This window comes from Suricata suricatta, chromosome 12 (genome assembly GCF_006229205.1).
Source record: "Suricata suricatta isolate VVHF042 chromosome 12, meerkat_22Aug2017_6uvM2_HiC, whole genome shotgun sequence".
NCBI classification, from domain to species: domain Eukaryota; kingdom Metazoa; phylum Chordata; class Mammalia; order Carnivora; family Herpestidae; genus Suricata; species Suricata suricatta.
This window is the reverse complement of record NC_043711.1, coordinates 24,622,240-24,639,876: the sequence shown is the minus strand read 5'-3', so window position 1 is coordinate 24,639,876 and position 17,637 is coordinate 24,622,240. Positions and strand designations below refer to the sequence as shown.

At 46.4% G+C, this 17,637-nt stretch overlaps 1 protein-coding gene across 1 annotated transcript in view; it reads left to right on the top strand.

Annotated features, from left to right (window-relative positions):
* Positions 1-463: 463 nt before the first annotated feature.
* The window catches only part of IL17RD (interleukin 17 receptor D), a 64,790-nt gene continuing 47,616 nt past the window's right edge, over positions 464-17,637 (top strand). The window contains exon 1 of the mRNA XM_029918068.1: positions 464-619. Within this exon, the coding sequence (XP_029773928.1) occupies positions 494-619 (126 nt within the window). The 5' untranslated portion in view covers positions 464-493. The remainder of the gene's footprint in view (positions 620-17,637) is intronic.

Genomic DNA, 17,637 nt, shown 5'->3' with positions numbered 1-17,637 from the left:
CAAACAAAAAAAAAGAGGCCTGGCAAATAGGTACTGATTAAATTGTCATTAGAACCATTATTATTAATTTTTTTGTATTTTTCCGACGTTTTGCTGGGTGCAGGTATCACCCGGACAAATCCTTTGGATTAAAAAACAGACCTGTCAAAAAAAAACCCCCAAAAAACAAAAAAAACCAGACCTGTCAGGTGAGGGGGTAAAAAACTGCAGTTGCTGGCTTCTCAGTGCAGACTCGGGGTGGGACCGTCGGGGGCGTGGACTACAGAGCGAGGTGGGGCCAAGAGGGAAGGCTGAGCTCGAGGGGCGGGGCCAGGACGCGAAAGTCGGGGCTGGGGGCGCGGCCCGAAGAGAAGGGGTAGGACTCGGGAAGGTGGCGCATGCCCGTTGGTGCGGCCAGCTCAGCCGCCGCCGCCTGCGCCACCGCCCACTTGGGGCTGGCCAGAGGCAGGCAGCTGGGGTGCAGAGTTAGGTAGGGCAGGGCAAGCGTACGGCCATGGCCCCGTGGCTGCAGCTCTGCTCCGTCTTCTTCACGGTCAACGCCTGCCTCAACGGCTCGCAGCTGGCGGTGGCCGCGGGCGGCTCCAGCAGAGCGCGAGGCGCCGACACCTGCGGCTGGAGGGTAAGGAGAAACTTCTCGCCGTCTCCAAAAGCGCGGCGGGCGCGATGCGCACAGGTGCTCGCGGGCAGCTGAGCCGGTGCAGACGTGCCTGCCCTTCGCAGAGTCAGCGGCAGAGCTGGGATCCCCGCTGCTCCCGCCCTTCTTTTCCCTCCCGGGGCGCACGTCCGCCAGCCCCGGCCCGGATGAAAGGGGCCGTTGGACCCCCGGCTTTGTGTTGCTAATGAGGCGCGGTCACTGGCTGGGGTCCGGCTCCCAGAGGGCGGGTGAGAGGGGCGTCCAGCGGCGGGCGGGAGGGGGGCGCCCCACCCTTTGTTCCCGTACCAGTACCTCCTTGCCCCGGGGCTGGGAGCCTCCGAGCTGTCCGGACTGGGGGCGCTTTGGAGCCGGAGTGGGGGGTCTTACCGCGGACCTTCGGTTCACAACTCTCCAGAAGCCCAGGACTGCCAGAGAGGGGACCCGGAGCGCAGGGGAGGGATGCGCCCCCTCTCGTGGCCACATTGTTCCTTCTAGGCTGGGCCGTCTTACCCGACTTTCACCCCAGCCCGGACTCCTGACTTCTGGGAAATTTTGCTCGCCGTTCTGTCCTTCGTCTAGAGAATGGTCTCACGGGTGACCTATACTCCCTCTCCCCGTCCCCAGCTTGACCTGCGGATATTTTTCTAGACCAAAGAGAGGCATGAGTTTGTCACCTCGGTCAGGAGCCCCAGAAGAGACACACTCCTTGTGTTTGGAGACTTCTTCCTGTAACAGAGCACTTTGATACTGTCCCGGTGGCGGGCGTGGGGTGGTGGGCAGTGTGCGCGGGGATGCGGAGATCCCCTGTCCCTACCACGGTTTCTGGGCTTGGGCGGCGCCAGGACAGGGAGACGGCATCTATCTGCCCGCCTTACCTCCCATTGAAGCCAGGGCTGTCGGGCGTCAGGGCACTCAAGGCCTTCAGCCTTGTGGAGAGGACGTGGACTTTGCATTCAGGCAGCCACGAACATGACCTTGTCTCTGCTTCAGAGCTCCAGTTTCTTCAGTTAAAAAAATTGGAATAAATGGAGATTTCCTAGTTATCTCAGCGCCGTTTCTCCGAGGGATGGGTCATTTACTTAGAACAACCTTGTGCCACCTCTTCTGGGATGTTCTGAATGGCCTCAGAGTAGTCCAGACCTAGGACCTGGCTGGTACTTCCAGCTCTTTTGTCCCAACTTTAGAGAAACAGTGCAGAAAAGCGAGAATGAGGCAGGCAGCTGGGATATCTTTCCAACCTAATAGCTGCCCTATAGACAACTGTAATACATCCTCCCACCACATCATAGTGAGTATAGCCTTCCTTTTCTGGTAAAACATCACCTTTTCTTACTCTGTTCCATTTTAGTAAAATATCACTATTATTTTAAGATACTGAGTTTTCCTCAGATTTCAGATCAAACCGTTTTCCTTAAGTCTATCTTATATTGACTTATTTATTCTGATAAACTAAAAAAGATTTGTAATTATTTTATTTATTTTGATAGAGCGTGTGTGAGTGGGGTAGGGATGGAGAGAGAGGGAAAGAGATTTCCCAGCAGGCTCCACACTGACATGACACAGAGACCAAGGCTGGGCTCGAACTCACCAACTGTGAGATCATGACCTGAGCCGAAATCAAGAGTCGGATGCTTATCTGACTGAGCCCCCAGGTGCCTCAAATCCTACTAAACCGTTTTGGATCTAAACAGGTATTTTGGCTTTTGAAGAACTGTAGGAGCATCACATGCATCTTATTCTGAGTCTTCATATGACAGCATAGGTGGATCAGTCCTAATTGCTGTTTTTCTCATTGTCTAGGTGACTTTATGGGTCACTGCACAAAGCTTATGTATGAAGTTTTAATGCTTTGGATATAATAGTGACCCAAAGGAGCCAGGCTGGTGGTTTTGTTCTCTCTGCCTGTGAGAATGTGTTTATTTCTCCTAACTGTGCCTTCCCCACCCGCCTCTCTCCATTAATGGGTGGTCCCTGGTCCAGCAGGCTCACACTCAGGCTGACCTCTTTTCTCCCACCACTGCTCCTAGGTGGGGGTGACCTTCTCAACAGCTTTTACCTTGGTCCCACTAATCCTCTCCTTGGGTCATTTTCATCCCTTCTTGAATGAGCATGAAAGTCTCTGGACCATCACCTAGATTCCACACTCTTTCCAACCTAATACATGCTCCTTCCCTCCTGGACTTGCCTTTGGTGCATGTGATGGAGTCACCAGCTCTCCCCAACCTCTCTTGCCTACCTGTCTTGCATACCCACTCTTCCAGCCTGCTCCCTAACTTTTGTGCCAGCGTAAAGCTGCTGAAGCATGCTTTCTCTGCTCCTAGGATGCCTTTTTCTCTACCCCTTTTCCCCCTCCCACCCCCAACCTTCTGCTTGGGCAAAGACTCAGCCCAGGTGATACCACCTCAGGGAAGCCCTCCCTAAATGCCATTCCCCTTGGTTTGCTTTCTCATGCAGGTCCTTGCACTTTGGTTCCCACCAGACTACTTGGTCAATATTTGTTCACATCTGTGTCTTAGGATGGGTTTCTTTAACCAGACAGTTCATCTTGGTGGCCTCAAAGCCTGGAGTCCTGTAAATCTTTTTTTTTTTAATTTTAAAATGTTTTTTATTTATTTTTGAGAGACAGAGAGGGTGCGAGCAGGGGAGGGTCAGAGAGAGAGGGAGACACAGAATCCGAAGCAGGCTCCAAGCTCTGAGCTAGCAGTCAGCACAGAGCCCGACATGGGGCTGAAACCCATGAACCATAAGATCATGACCTGAGCCGAAGCCGGACGCTCAACCGACTGAGCCACCCTGGTGCACCTGGAGTCCTGTAAATCTGGACTGAGTCCAATTAGACCCTGCAGCCTTCCTGTTAAATCCTGTTTTAAGTGATATATTTTAGGAAGTGGGTTGGAGAGATGAAAGCACTGAGCTTCAGTGTCCTCTCCACAGCATGCTTTTGCACATGCTGTTCCCATCTGTGTTCCTTTTCTTTACACCTCAGCCTCCCTTGTCTGCTCTGGCAGCACTTCCTGCAGGAAGCCTTCCTTGCCCCCACCTCCCTGCATCACTGCTTCCAAAAGTTGCTGTCAGAGGACTAGCCAGTGAATACTGGTGTCCAGTGACGTGGGCATTTGATTCACGTCTGAGTCCTCTACCAGATAGTTGCATTTAGTCCGTGGATGTTGGTCTCCGTTCTGAGGTTGCTTACAGTCTAGTTGGGGCTATGCAGACATAAAAGAAGCGTCAATTGTGTGTGAGGCAAACAGGAGACTGTTTCTTGTGGGTCTAGGTCATATGGAACCTGAGAGGGGGGACAGCAGGGTGGAGAAGTGAGCCCTGAAGGAGGGGCAGGATCTGGGTGCTGCCGAGGAACTGAGCAAATGACCCCTTGCTTTCCATGGAGCATTTGTTCCAAGAACTCTCGCCCCGGCAGGAATGTGTATTTTCCCAGGACTTGCAGGGCAGATGGCAGCCAGCTAACCGACAGGAGTTCTGCTAACACACCTCTCTGAGGAGCCGGCCTGGTTTAGGTGGTCAGATTTCACAACCTCCCCATTATTAGCGGGACAATTAGGGGCTGATACGATCTTGAACACAGCTCAGTGTTTTAGAAATGAGTTGTGGGCACACTTCCTCAACTACTTTAAAACAAAACCTCTTAGGGCCCTGGCCAGGTAAAGTTGCTCTTGAAGTAATAAATAATTTCCCCAAAGAAGTAACACTATCTAAAGCTTCCAGAGGGGCTGGGCATCCTCATTTACACTGTGTTTTAACTCTTGCTTCTTGATGGTGGAATGATTTGTGTTTGTGATGGGTAACTTTATATCAATCAGTTGCTTTGAGGGATCCTCCTCACCCCCTTGTCTGGCTGGTTCTTTGAAAAAGCATTTATGGAACAAAGAATTAGGCATCAGCTTCCACAGGTTTTTACTTAGTGGCGTTTTCAGCAGTGGAGAAGGAGGGAACAAGAAATGCCTTCCTGTCTAGGAGAGGTACGTCTTCTCTCGTCTTTTATCTCAGAAACAAACGCCTACCCTACAAAAAGCCTGCTCCTTCAGGAATTCAGGAAGCCAGAATGCTGGCATCGTCTTTACAATGAAGTGCAAGTTTCCCATTTAAGGCAAATAACTTCATTTCAAAAGGTGGGAAGGAATAGGGTGGTACTTGGAAAAGAAGTTCCAGCTGGTTAAAATTTAGGTCCTGATAAAAGTCCAATGCAAGAACTCTCCTTGGCTGTGGGCCCAGGCATGTTTATTTGATTGTGAATTGGATGCGTTTTCATTCACTTGCAGCTCATGGCTCCCTAGCCTGCATCTGGTCTGACTGTCTTGTGGCCATGTCTTCCATGTTATACATGCTCTTGTGTCTCTTACAGAATTCTTGGTTAAAAATGACTCAGCCCTGGTTGACAACATTTTTCAGAGAGACATTTTTATAAGAACTGCGATGCTTTCCTCTGACTTGTTTTGCCTTGTTAATTGGGAATTCTCTCAGCCCAAGTCCACCTCTCTTGAACAGCCCTCCCTTCTCCCCTCCCCCATCCATCCCACCGACCCCTGGAGCCCCTGCAGTGCCTGGAGCATTGTGCTAGTTATTAACAAGGGGACACAGCTGGGTGAATGAGAATAGCAAGTAAGTACCGGCTGTGGACTCTTTCCCTCTGAACACAATTTCTCAAAGTCCAGGAGCTTCCAGTATCAGGATTACCTTGGGAGCTTGTTAAAATGCGGATTCAAGGCTAATGCATTCAGGATGGGAGTGAGATGGGGGTTCAGTTCCTCTGATGCACTCTCAGTGATGTGAGCCATTGCTTTAGGAAGACGGGGCTTCCCTGGGCCAGAGAAGGGAGAGAGAAGCCACATTCTAAACATTTAAAGAGTTTGACTTTAAAGTACTTCCCTGGACTTAGAGAGGAAGTGGAGCCTGTCTGAGCCTGGCCAGTGAAAAGCGACTGGGCAGGGGGCTCCTGGGCAGCCCGCTGGGCAGGTCAGCCTGGTCTGGGTGGGTGCCTTTAGCCTGGGGTTGAAGGGGAGGCCACGATTGAAAGGAACCCTGAGGTTTCCATGGGTTCCTCCCCAGAACAGCTGGGCTTGTCTGGAAAACAGTCTCAGCAAAGAGTAGGGTAGGATCCAAATCTATTCTCTGTAGTTCAAACCTTACAGTGTCCCTACAAAGGAAAGAACAGCTAATGCTTTTGTAAGTCTTTATTTTAAGTATTTTTCATGCTTCATTTGGCCTAAAATGTGTGTGTGTTTAAGCTTTTAGACCCTCTTTTTCCCCTCAGCGGTCCCTGAGCTTTTCACACACCATGCCCAGCAGATGTCTGCTATGGGGGCCACTTCATCAGCTATTAATTGTACCTTTTCGTTTCTTATTGCCTTTGCCTCTAATGGATGAGTTTTTAGGCTTCAGGAATTCGATTTATAAGAGTATGGGCTGAGGTGGGGGCCCAGGTACCCCTAGAAGCTTGACAGGCTGGGGTGGGGGGGCAGTGGCGTCACAGGAGACCTCTCTCCTGCACCCTACCCTGGTGGCTGAGACCTTTTCTGTTTCACATCTCCCCCAAGTTTGGAGGTTCCCCTACCCCTCAGCAAGCTTAGAGGGCCTGTCTGTGCTGGTGCCACGGGCCCCATCTCCCGGCAGCCTGACTTGCCTGTCCTGTGGGAGGCAATGTCTTCCTGGGCAGTGTTTGTCTTGGCTGCTGGGACATTCTGAATGGTCCTGACACACGATTAGGTGACTGATGGCCCCACAACACATTGTCTCCTCCAGGGCCTGAGGGCCTTTGAAGCTCTTCCCTGTGGGAAGTAAAGAGACTATTTGCTCTATTAAAATGCCTTGGTATTTCCTCTGTTTAACCACAGGCCACTTCCTCTCTGCCACTCTAAACCCGGCAGGGCCACTGGCTGATTGAAAAGACACAAGCCCAGGAGTGAGCACATCCTATTGAAAGAGATAGTCTTACTAGTAGCAGATTAAAGCTGGGGCGAATCTCTAAGAAGAAACCAAACCCAAGGGGGAAATGCTAGAGATGGCTCCTTATCTTGCCCCAAATGTAGCTTGTTGACATAATTTACACTTCAGGTCCTGGGTGCATAACAGAGTACTTTCTGGTTGGTTGGTTTGTTTGTTTTTAAGAAGGGAAGCCTAAATTGTAACCAAATCAGAGTGTTTTATCTAGTGAGGCAGGTTAAAGCCATACAATCAAGTGGATTTCTCTTTGTGTGAGTTGGAAACTTCATTATCTGGGAAAAGCATGATGTCTTCATAGAAAACCGTACCAGACTTACTCTCTACTTACAGATTCTGTTTGCTGGTTTCATGTACTCAGAAGTCCAAGTAAGAAGTTTGTAGCCTAAATAATACCAAGAACATCTCTGGAGAGACTCTCCTTCAGCCTTTCCCAAGCAGTATCTTGGAGAAAGTTTAATTAATTAACACCAGGCGTGAAACTAAAAATTACCTAAATAACAAAGACAGAATATTTAAACCCTGTCTGGACCCTGTCTTTGTGATGGGGCCTAAATAAGGAATAACTAGTTAGTTTCTAATGGAGACTATTATTTTAACATTTGCAACTTTATTGTTCAAAGCATCTGTGATAAAAACGGCTTCTCTTTTCTTTGGTTCCTTGTTTGGAAATGTTGGGGGAAGGTGGATGTAGCTAATTAAGGCTACAACATTTAAAGGGTGGACTTAATAGGTACCAGCTGTCCTCAACAAATCACTGGGTGGATGACAAAATAAAGATGTGATGTGAAGACACATGTAATTCTCTTCTAAAACGGAAGTTGGCCTATAAATTGTCTGATTTAATAGCATGAATGGAAACTACCTCCATTAAACTGCTGTGTGCTTTTAAGAAGCATTTATTTTATTGTAAACCTAACAGTAAAATGTCTTATTTGCATAAGGCTGGTACCTTAAGAGTTGAAGGGGCAGTAAACTGCAAGTATTGTTGAAAATTTTATAAGTTTGTAATTTTATCGTACGTTCCTTCATTCCAAACCTAAGCTAACACATTAATCATGAGGCTTTTTTTATTAAAATTACTACATTGTAGGGAGGCTTGCTTGAACTTATCAGAAATGTCCTATAAAACCGAAGCAGCAACTTTGAAAGGGAATAAAAATTGATAGCATTAATTAAATATTTGAATGGATATTTATGTTTCTCACATTAAATGAATACTTCAGATGAATCCTTTTGAAATCATAAGGGATTAGGGTCTAAATATAATCTTCTTTAGATTTAAAAAGTACTTTATTCCCTTAAAAACTAGGAGTTTTTCCAAGTGTTCTCATTTGTCAGTTTTGTAGATTCTCTCCCCCACCCCCACCCCATTGAATGGTAACCCTTTAAAAAATTCTGGCGATGGCCCCAGACTTCTGAGATGGGGATAGAGAGAGGGTTTCCTTGGAATGAAGAAATGCATTTTCCTGAGATAGGCCATATGGTTTAAAAACCCTCTCTCTGTGATTTTATTCTGTCCAGGTGATTTCTGCTTTCTCCTCTCCTGAAATGCCCACCCCGGCTTTCATCAAAGGAAAATGCAGTGCAATCCAGACCAATGCAGGAGCGTTCAGCCCTAGCAAGTGTGGTTCCTGCTAAGTGACAATTTATCTCTGCCTTCCTCTCGAGGTCTTTCTGGGTAGGGCACAAGCATTCACATGGCTAGGAGTTATTGTGACTGCTCAATATCTGAAGTTCAAGAAAACTTACCTGGAGTGAGGAGGCAAGACAGGGTTTTTTTGAGCAGCTACTCTGTGTCAAGTCTCAGTATGGTTCTGTAGTTATGTTTTCCAGGGAAAAGACAAAGATGGTAGGACCAGGTCAGGTAACCCCTGTCTGCAGTGGCTCCCCACCCAGCTGAGGCTGCAAGAAAAAGGCATTAGGGACCTAGAGATGGGGAGGTGCAGGAAGGAGTCCAAGGTACAGAGAATTCTCTGCACTCTTTCTGTACCTCCCCACTTCTCCCAGAGAAACCCAAACCAGTTCCTGCTGCCTCTCATCCTAGAACATTCCAGCTTCTGCAGTAGCTAGGGTGAGAAGCTGGGTAATGATGTGCCAGTGCCCTGGGTGCTACTTGGCACCCACCTTTGGAAATCTGGCTTTTTACCCATGTCACTCTGGCTTCTTGCCCTGCCTCAGTTTCCCCTGCTTTGGAGGAGGCTCACCTTTCTCAGGCTTCTCCATACTGTGCTCCCCTCCCTCAGCCTCCCCATGTGAATATCACCTGTGCCAGAAAGCATGCATTTAGCCAAATCAGGCTCACTCCGTCGCACCTCCAGATTTAGTGAGAATGCATCCAGCCTTTTGCAGTGATGCATTGAAGAAGCAGCAGAAGCTTGATTTGTTTATGAAGAAAAAACTTCATTCCGATGGTTCAGAGGAGGTGGGATTGGATGGCTGAAGGATGCAGGCCTTCTGTGTGAGTGGAATCAGGAGGTGAGGATATCTTTTGAAAGAAAAGTGTGGCAGAAAGAAAGAAGTGGCAAAGCTGGGGGATGGGATGGGCACAGGATTATATGGTGCCCCTCATTTTACCTGAGTGCACCTGTCAAGAATGATGAGGCTTGGCAGGTTTCTCCAGGAGATGAATGGTTTGGTAAGAGTGACCCTCAGGGACCATTTCTTCATTCAGTGAGTATTTGGTGCTTTCTATGCTCTGCAACTGATTTCTGGAGCATAGAGGCAAGTAGAACAATAGAATACCAAGCCGACCACCCTGTTTAAAATAGCAGCCTGTCCTCTTTTCCTCACTTTGCTTTTCTCCACAGAACTTTTTGCAATGTGAACCACATGGCATTTTCTTGTCTGTTTCCCCCACTGTGGTGTCAACTGTGTGAGGGCAGGGCCCGTATCTGTTTTGTCCCACACTGCGTCAGGAGATCGTGGCGGGCACGTCGTAGGTTCTCCCTGCTTGTGCTTGTTCCTCGAATGACCAAGTGCTCTGAGCAAATTAAAATCCGTGATGTGAGGGATGGTGGCACAAGCGGATGATCTCGGTGGTCTCTCTGACGAGGTGCCCCAGAAGGCAAGCAGGTGTCATGCAGATTTCCTCAGAAGTTCTATAGTTTCTTATTCTTTTCTCAACATCAGTGCATCATGTGGCATTAGATGCTGAGAGTTAGCAGAAAATCTGCTCTACTTCCTCACATCGTAGATTATCGGCACCATGTGGCCATCCTGGCCAACTGCTGGGCTGCGAGATGACTGAAGTGGTGATCGGGCCGGTGTTGGATGGGGCTCACACTGTAAAGTGTTAGTTGCCTCAAGAGAGGGTGTTTGGACCGCACAGTTGACACTGCACTGTGGATTAAAAAAATATATGTAAAAAGTTACCACCCAGTGCTAATGAAGCATCCTGGTTTTGGACTTGATGAAATGACATGAATGATATGTTTCTTACTCCCTCGAAGCAGCCCCCAGCTGGCATAAAACTTCGTCTTTTTAACAGAGGTACAGGTCTCTTTCTGTTTCATCCCCTCTGGTTGTGAACATGTTTCATTTTTTGAAGTTGCTAGACAGTCCATCCAGAATCAAAGATGCTCTTTGCTTTCTTTCCAGGGCTGTGGGTTTGCTGGCCAGCTGTGGTAATGAGTTTTTGCCCTGCTTTGATTTTCATGGCTTGCCTCCCTGTGGGAGGAACTAGATATTTCTGATCTTACCTCTGCTCATATTCAGATCCAGCCAAGCAGTCAGTGACTTCCCGGGCTTTTTTGTGGGAGACTGTGGGAAAGGTCCTGGTTGGCTGGCTATGAATTAATGAAATCCTTAGAAGGCTTCACTAAAGATAGCTCCTGTGGTTTAAAAAAATAGCATTGCCTTTTTAATTTGAGAAAGAGGTCATGGGGTTTTACTGAAATTAGCAGAGAAAATGTAACATCTGGTTATGCTGCCCCAAGGCTGCTCCAGGGCGGCAGGAGGGAGCTGTGGGCTCCCAGTGTCTGACTCGCCCAAGGTGACAGTCACCCAGGTCCCTCTTAAGGCTGCTTCTCTCATTGTTCTGCCTGGGTTTTGAAGTCCTCAAGAGACAGAAATTCTACCCCCACATCATTTCACTTGAGCACATTTCCCATTTACTGAGCTTTCTTCCTTTTTACTTAAAGGGTCACACTTTTTTAAGTGCATAGTTTTTGGAGTTGGTCAAGACGAGTGTAATTATTGCTTTTATCTCATTAAAGAAAGATGAGGGTGGATAACGGGGGAGATTTGGGTGGAAGGCAGGAAGTTTTTAGGAGCTGCTCTAAGAAGTTTTTAAATTAGTAGGCTTTCTGACATAAGCAGAAAGAGAATGATAAATTGCAGGAGAGTTTTAGGGAAAGGCATAAAACAGATTTTAAAGGACCTATGACTTTTTCAAAAGCAGAAAGAAACATGAATGTCTTGAATGTCTGCTGCGTGCACATCTCCACCGCTTTGCCCAGTGAAGTGACTAAAACATCATGCTATGTTTTTAAAATTTTATTTTTATTCTGGATCTATGCTGTGTGACAACTTTATATAATTTTCCTTTAAAAGGAATTAGTAATATTTTGGGCATATATTTTCTGAAACTAAACAGGAAGATGAAATTGTTGCTGTATAGGCGGGCCAGTCACTGGTACCCGGGCTTCTCTTTATTGTACTTTATCTCCTGTATTTTGAATTCTGAACATTTTCGAGCCTATAGATAGGTTGAAAGCACAATAAAATGAGCACCTATTCCCCCTTTGCCTAGAGTCACTAGTTCATTGCCACATATCCTTCTTGCCTTACATAGAGTCCTTGATGATTTCTTTCTGAATCACATTCCAGGATTCAGACAAGGATCATTCATTGCTTTTACATAGACATAGACATTCTGCCTCCTTTAATTGAGGACAGTCCTTTCACCTATTTTTTTGGTCCTTTGTAATATACACATTGTGATGGGTCAGGGTCACTTATGTAGACGGTCCCACAATTTAGATTTCTGATTTTTACTCATGATTAGGGTCAAGTTAGATATTTTGGCAAGATCCCTCTAAAGGTGATATTGGTGACGTTGTTGTATGTTACACGTTAATAGGTTACAAATACGGATGCAGTTGCAGCGATGAACAAAATTTGGTTTTTCTACTTGAAATTGTTGCCACAAAGACCTTTCTAGTGGTTTCACCCAGTTCAGTCTTGTGTTATTTGTCTTTTTTACAAAAGCAATGCTGAGGCAACTGGGTGGCTCAGTCAGTTAAGTGGCTGACTTCAGCTCAGGTCATAATCATAGGGTACCTGAGTTCAAGCCCCTGCATCAGGCTCTATGCTGACAGCTCAGAGCCTGGAGACTGCTTCGGATGCTGTGTGTGTGTGTGTGTGTGTGTGTGTGTGTGTGTGTGTGTGTGTCTCTGCCCCTTCCCCCTCAAAAAATAAATAAATGTTTAAAAAATAAATAAATAAAAAGACGATACTTTACATTAAGATTTCACTTTTACTTGGCTGAGAGTCCAAAATGCAATGTCATGTAATATAATCTCTTTGCTTAAAGACTATTTGAAATCTGCTGTGCTCTCAGGAGTGTAGTGTCTCAAGAATGTGTAAGACTTTTGCTATTCACACAGGCTTCTTGCAAGCAGTTACAGATGTCACCCTCAGCAACTGGGAACTGAGTTCCTATTAAAACCTCTATTTGGCCGGGGCAGGTTTACGGTTGAATGCATCCTCACACCAAAATTCAGCCATTACTCTCCTTTGTGCTAAGAAAACATTGAACTTTCATTTCCAGTAAAGGCCACTTCACTCAAAACATGTCCTCAAAGTCAGTTTCCAGCCTTTTGGTTCTGTGATTGCCTTGTGCCTAAATTATTTTATTAGAGTCCCTCATAGACAGTTACATTAGTTTAACATGAATTACTATCTTCTCCCTAATTACATGGCTTTTTTTCCTTCCCTTTGTCCTTACCCCAGATGTCAGGGCATGTAGAGTTAAAGACGTGTAAAGTTAATATTGATTATTTTCCAAAGTAAGTTAAAATGTCAAAAAGTGACCAGTTGTTATTCTTACAGGGTACTAGGAAAGTGGCAGAGACAAACCTTCCATCTTTTATTCATAAGTTTGGGGAGTCGGGGCGGGTGCAGGCGGGCCTGTGTACCCGGGGTTTGTTCAGCTTTCAGGACCAGGCCTCCTCCCCTGCTGGCCGTGAAATGTCATGCCGAGTTGTAATAGTGGGACATTCAGCATGCAGAGAATGGGCCGCAGAGGTTCAAGTTTGCTTTTCATTTTCTTTTCTGGCACCGGGTCCCTGGTTCCCTCCTTGGCCTGACAGTGAAAGGCCAGAAAGCAGCAGTCTGGAGGCTGGCGGGGATGCGGTTTGCCCAGCCCCGCAGCCGCCCCTGTGCCGGAATGTGCCGGACACAAAGGCCGGGCCAGGGTGTGCCTCAAAAGGGGGTGGTGGCGTGCCTTTCCTTAGGCTAGTGGGCTCCGTCACAGGGGAGAGAGTTCTCGTTTCCATGGCTGTGCTGCCATTGGTTTCGGTGGGAGAGGGGGAGCAGAGTGCTTTAGATTTTCAGAAATCGCTTGGGGCTCGCCATTTCTGTGCAGAGGGAGGCATGGGGGCAGAGCGCTGAGGCCGTGAGACCCTGAGGCCTCTGGTCCATACTTCTGGATAAAGAGAAATCAGGCAGCATTTGCTAATAAGCAGGCCTAGAATTTGATTTTAGAGCAATAGTTCTCAATTGGGGGTGACTTGGAGAATCCCTGGAGACATTTTTGGTTGTCACAATGGGGAAGGGGTTTGCTACTGGCTTTTTGTGGGTGGGGGCCAGGGAAGTTGGCTAAACACCTCAAAATGCACAAGCCGGCCCTCCCCAGTAAATACCTTGCCCAAAGTGTCATTGGTGCTGAAGTTGACAGACCATGATTTAGGGATCCCATTTTAACATTTGAATTTCTCAGCTCACTTAGCCTTCTAACACTTTTCAACTTCCTTTCTATTTCACAGAAGCTGCCGGTTCTAGAAATCTGCATTCAGGATGAATTTCTATTAAACTAAGATATATGATTAAACTATTGTGGTGTTCCTGGAAGATATGCCCTGAATGCAACTACTATTTTAAATGCAAAAGACGATTTTTTTTTTTTTGCCATAATTTGATCAAAGTAGCATAACCTGTGCCTCTGTTTTTGTTACTCACTGATGGTCTGTGGATAACATTACATTTTTTCAGCATGAAACCCAACACTTCAAATCCCTAAAGCAGTCTCAAATTTATGGTTAATAAAAGCATTTATTGTACTGGATGTCATCTGTTATATCACTCTGGGGCTAGAAACTGGCAAGCAGTGGACAGGAAATATTTTCATTTCAAATCGCTTCAATCTTATGGTCTAGGGGCAAAAGTGTCTGATTTCAGGAAAGCCACGGTGAATAGCATAGTAATGAATGCATTTTTAGTTGATTAAGCAGGCATTCTCTCCTCTCTCTTTGGCTTGGTGGGGCTAAATAAACATGTGATGTTAAGTGATAGCATTTCTTGTGTTGGCCATGCTTTTCCTTTGATCATCTTAAACTTTTCAAAGTGTTTTCCAGGAATCCTCAGCAGAGCTGATGCAAGTTGGACAGAGTGGCTACACTCAAGTGTTCACCCTCTTTGTAATAATTGTTTACTTTCTGAGCAGAGGAGGTTTTCTGAAATGATGTTGACTCTTCCGAATTCCCTTTTAAAAATGGAAGTGGGTGTATTGCCCTTGGAATCATGAATTTTGGAGGAGAAAGCACTTTGACTTTTTTTCCCCTATGGCTGCAATTTTATTGTAATTTGCATCCTAATCCCCCACATCTATCAGATAAACAAAGTAAGGAGAGTTTCATCCAAAGGCAGCCCTGTGTGGTGATGATGCATCCAGGACAGGGTACCTTTCGTCCTGGCTGCTCAGTGCCTTTGAACGTGTTATCTAAATCATGGCTTCCCAGTGAGCCTTGGAGGTAGGCAATTATTTCTGATGTGGTTCCTTCCCCCCCTTCCCCCCAGATGAGGATTCCATGGCACAAAGAGCCAGGAAGGGATTAGGATGGCAGGCCACATGACTCGGAAAGGCCCCTCTGCCAGAAACCAGAGTCACAGTCCTTACCTGGCTGTGCCCCCAGCAGCCTGCTCGCCCTGCCTTCCGATCACCCAGCCTGCCATGGACGGCTGCCATGTGCAGCAGAGCAGCTAACAGGGGTGGGAAGAGAGTAAGCCCAGATCCCGGAGAGTGCTCTGCAGATAATTAAATTAAACTAGGATTTGGAGTTTACCCCAGAAGTTCCCAAACCTGGCCGAATATCAGAATCACCTAGGGAACATTTTGGAGAATTGGTGGAGGGGGATGTCCCAGACCTGCTTATGTGAGATTTCCAGAGGAAGGCCAGGAATCTGAGTTTTTTGTTTTTGTTTTTGGTTTTTTAGAAAGCTGCCAGATCAATGGTTTCCAAGGTTTTTGGGGTAGATGCAGGATTTGACTACAATGGGGCTGTACAAGGGAATTTCGAGGGGATAATGGAACTGTTTGGTATGCTGATTGTGGTGGTGGGTACACAAATGTAGACATTGATAAGTGTGTAAACTCATGGAAATGTCCATCTTACTAGGTCTAAATAAAAAGAACTGCCCAGGGGGCACCTGGGTCGCTCTGTTGGTTAAGTGTCCTGCTCTTGATTTCTGCTTAGGTCATGATCTCATGGTTCATGGGGTTGAGCCCTCCATCCAGGTCTGTGCTAACTGCATGGAGCCTGCTTGGGATTCTCTCTTTCCCTCTCTCTCTGCCCCTCCCCTATCCACATGTGTGTGCTCTCTATCGCTCTCTCTCTCAAAATAAATAAACTTTAAAAACAAATGGGGGCACCTGAGTGGCTCAGTCGGTTAAGCATCCAGTTCTTGATCTCAGCTCAGGTCATGATCTCATGGTGGGTGAAATGAACCCCACATCAGACTCTGCACTGACAGCATGGAGCCTGCTCTTGCGCGCTCGCTCGCGCTCGCTCGCGCTCTCTCTCTCTCTCTCTCTCTCTCTCTCTCTCTCTCTGTCTTTAAATAAATGCTTAAACAACAACAACAAAAAATTGCCAAGGTGAAACTGAGCTGTCATCTTGGTGTCAGATGAGGTGACAGATGGTGGCTGTTGACAGCTGGGAAAAGTCCAGCTGTGAGAGAATGACACCTGAAACTGCAGAAGCAGGTGGGTGAATGCTGAAACCTCTTAGCCCAGTGCTGTCTAGTAGAACTTTCTGTGATGATGGGCATTTTTTTGCTTTGTACTCTGCAGTTCAGTAACTATTAACCACTTGTGGCTATTGAGCACTTGAAATATGACTAGTGTAACTGAGGACCTGAATTTTAAATTTTACTCAAATTACATTTAAATGGCTACACATGGCTAGAGGCTACCATGTTGGACAACTTACCCTTGGAGGCAGACATTGCCATACTGGGGGGCTTTGGCTGGGTGCCATGTGACATGGAGCCCAGTGATTCTTTATGTTTGAGAAACAATACTTAAGTCATTCCAAGTAGAGAGTGAAACAGGAACATGGACAGGATGCATAGGTTGATACGGACAGGGAAAAAGGAACCTTGGAATGAAGGCTGATGTGGGATCTGCCCAGGCAAAGGACATGCTTGCTGAGCAGAGGAATATGATTTTCTTTCTCTAGTGAGGATCGGATAGCATAGACTTTGGCCCAGTTTCTTGTTCATCGTAAAAGATGCAGCAGTTAGTTTGAATGTTTTTTAATTGTGCTGCTGTTCTGTGAGGGTCCCAGGGAATGATGTGCAGACAGGGTCAGGGAATGTCTGTAGCCTGGCTGGGAGTGTACTGGGCCCCCCTGCCAGCCTAGAGAAAGTGTAATGAAGACCCATGCGGGCCTATCCTGCTCCCTTTCAGGGAACGAGATCCTATGAAAATTGCATTTTGGACATAAACCTCCATACTGGCTTATGTTCAGACACACTTTTTGTTTCTTTAATATTTATTTATTTTTTGAGAGAGCATGAGAAGGGGAGGAGCAGAGAGAGGATCTGAAGCGGGCTCCACACTGACAGCAGAGAGCCCAGTGTGGGGCTCGAACTCACAAACCATGAGATCATGACCTGAGTCAGAGCTGGATGCTCAAGGGACTAAGCCAACCAGGTGCCCCGGTTCAGATACTCTTAAACTTCCCTCTTCCAGGCCCCATGGAGTTATGTTATCTTAAATAGTGTTAGATTTTTAAATGTGTTATAAAAGTAAGATTCTGAGAGTATGGCCTCTGATTAGTGCAAATCAAATGGTAACAAATAATTTTCCATTTGTAAACATCTTTAGTCTTGAATAAATTTACTAAATGGCTAACAAAAAATTTCATGAGGTATGGGCTTAGGAGGTTTGGTTAATCTGATTTAAAAATAAGAATGCCTATGGGGCCCCTGGGTGGCTCAGTCGGTTAACACTCCGACTTCGGCTCAGGTCAGATCTCACGTTTGTGGGTTCGAGCCCCGCGTCAGGCTCTGTGCAGACAGCCAGCTCAGAGCCTGGAGCCTGCTTCCGGTTCTGTGTCTCCTTCTCTCTCTGCCCCTCCCCGTCTCATGCTCTGTCTCTCTATCAAAAATAAATAAAACATTAAAACAATTTAAAAAAATAATGCCTAGCATATCAAAATTTTAACTTTGTTTTTGTTTTTAGTTTCAGGTGTAAAGTTTAGTGATTCAACACTTCATGTAACGCCTTGTGCTCATCACAGGTGTCCTCCTTAATCCTCATCATCTATTTAACCCATCCCCACCTCCCATCTCCCCTCCGGTACCTGTCACTTCTCTATAGTTAAGGGTCTATTTCTTGGTTTGCCTCTCTCTTTTCCCCCCTATGCTTGTTGGCTTTGTTTCTTAAATTCCACATATGAGTGAAATCATATGGTATTTGTCTTCGATGACTTATTTTGCTTAGCATAATATTCTCTACTAGCTCCATCCACTTTGTTGTAAATAGTGAGGTTTCTTACCTTTTGAGGCCAAGTAATATTCCAGTATATATATATATATATATA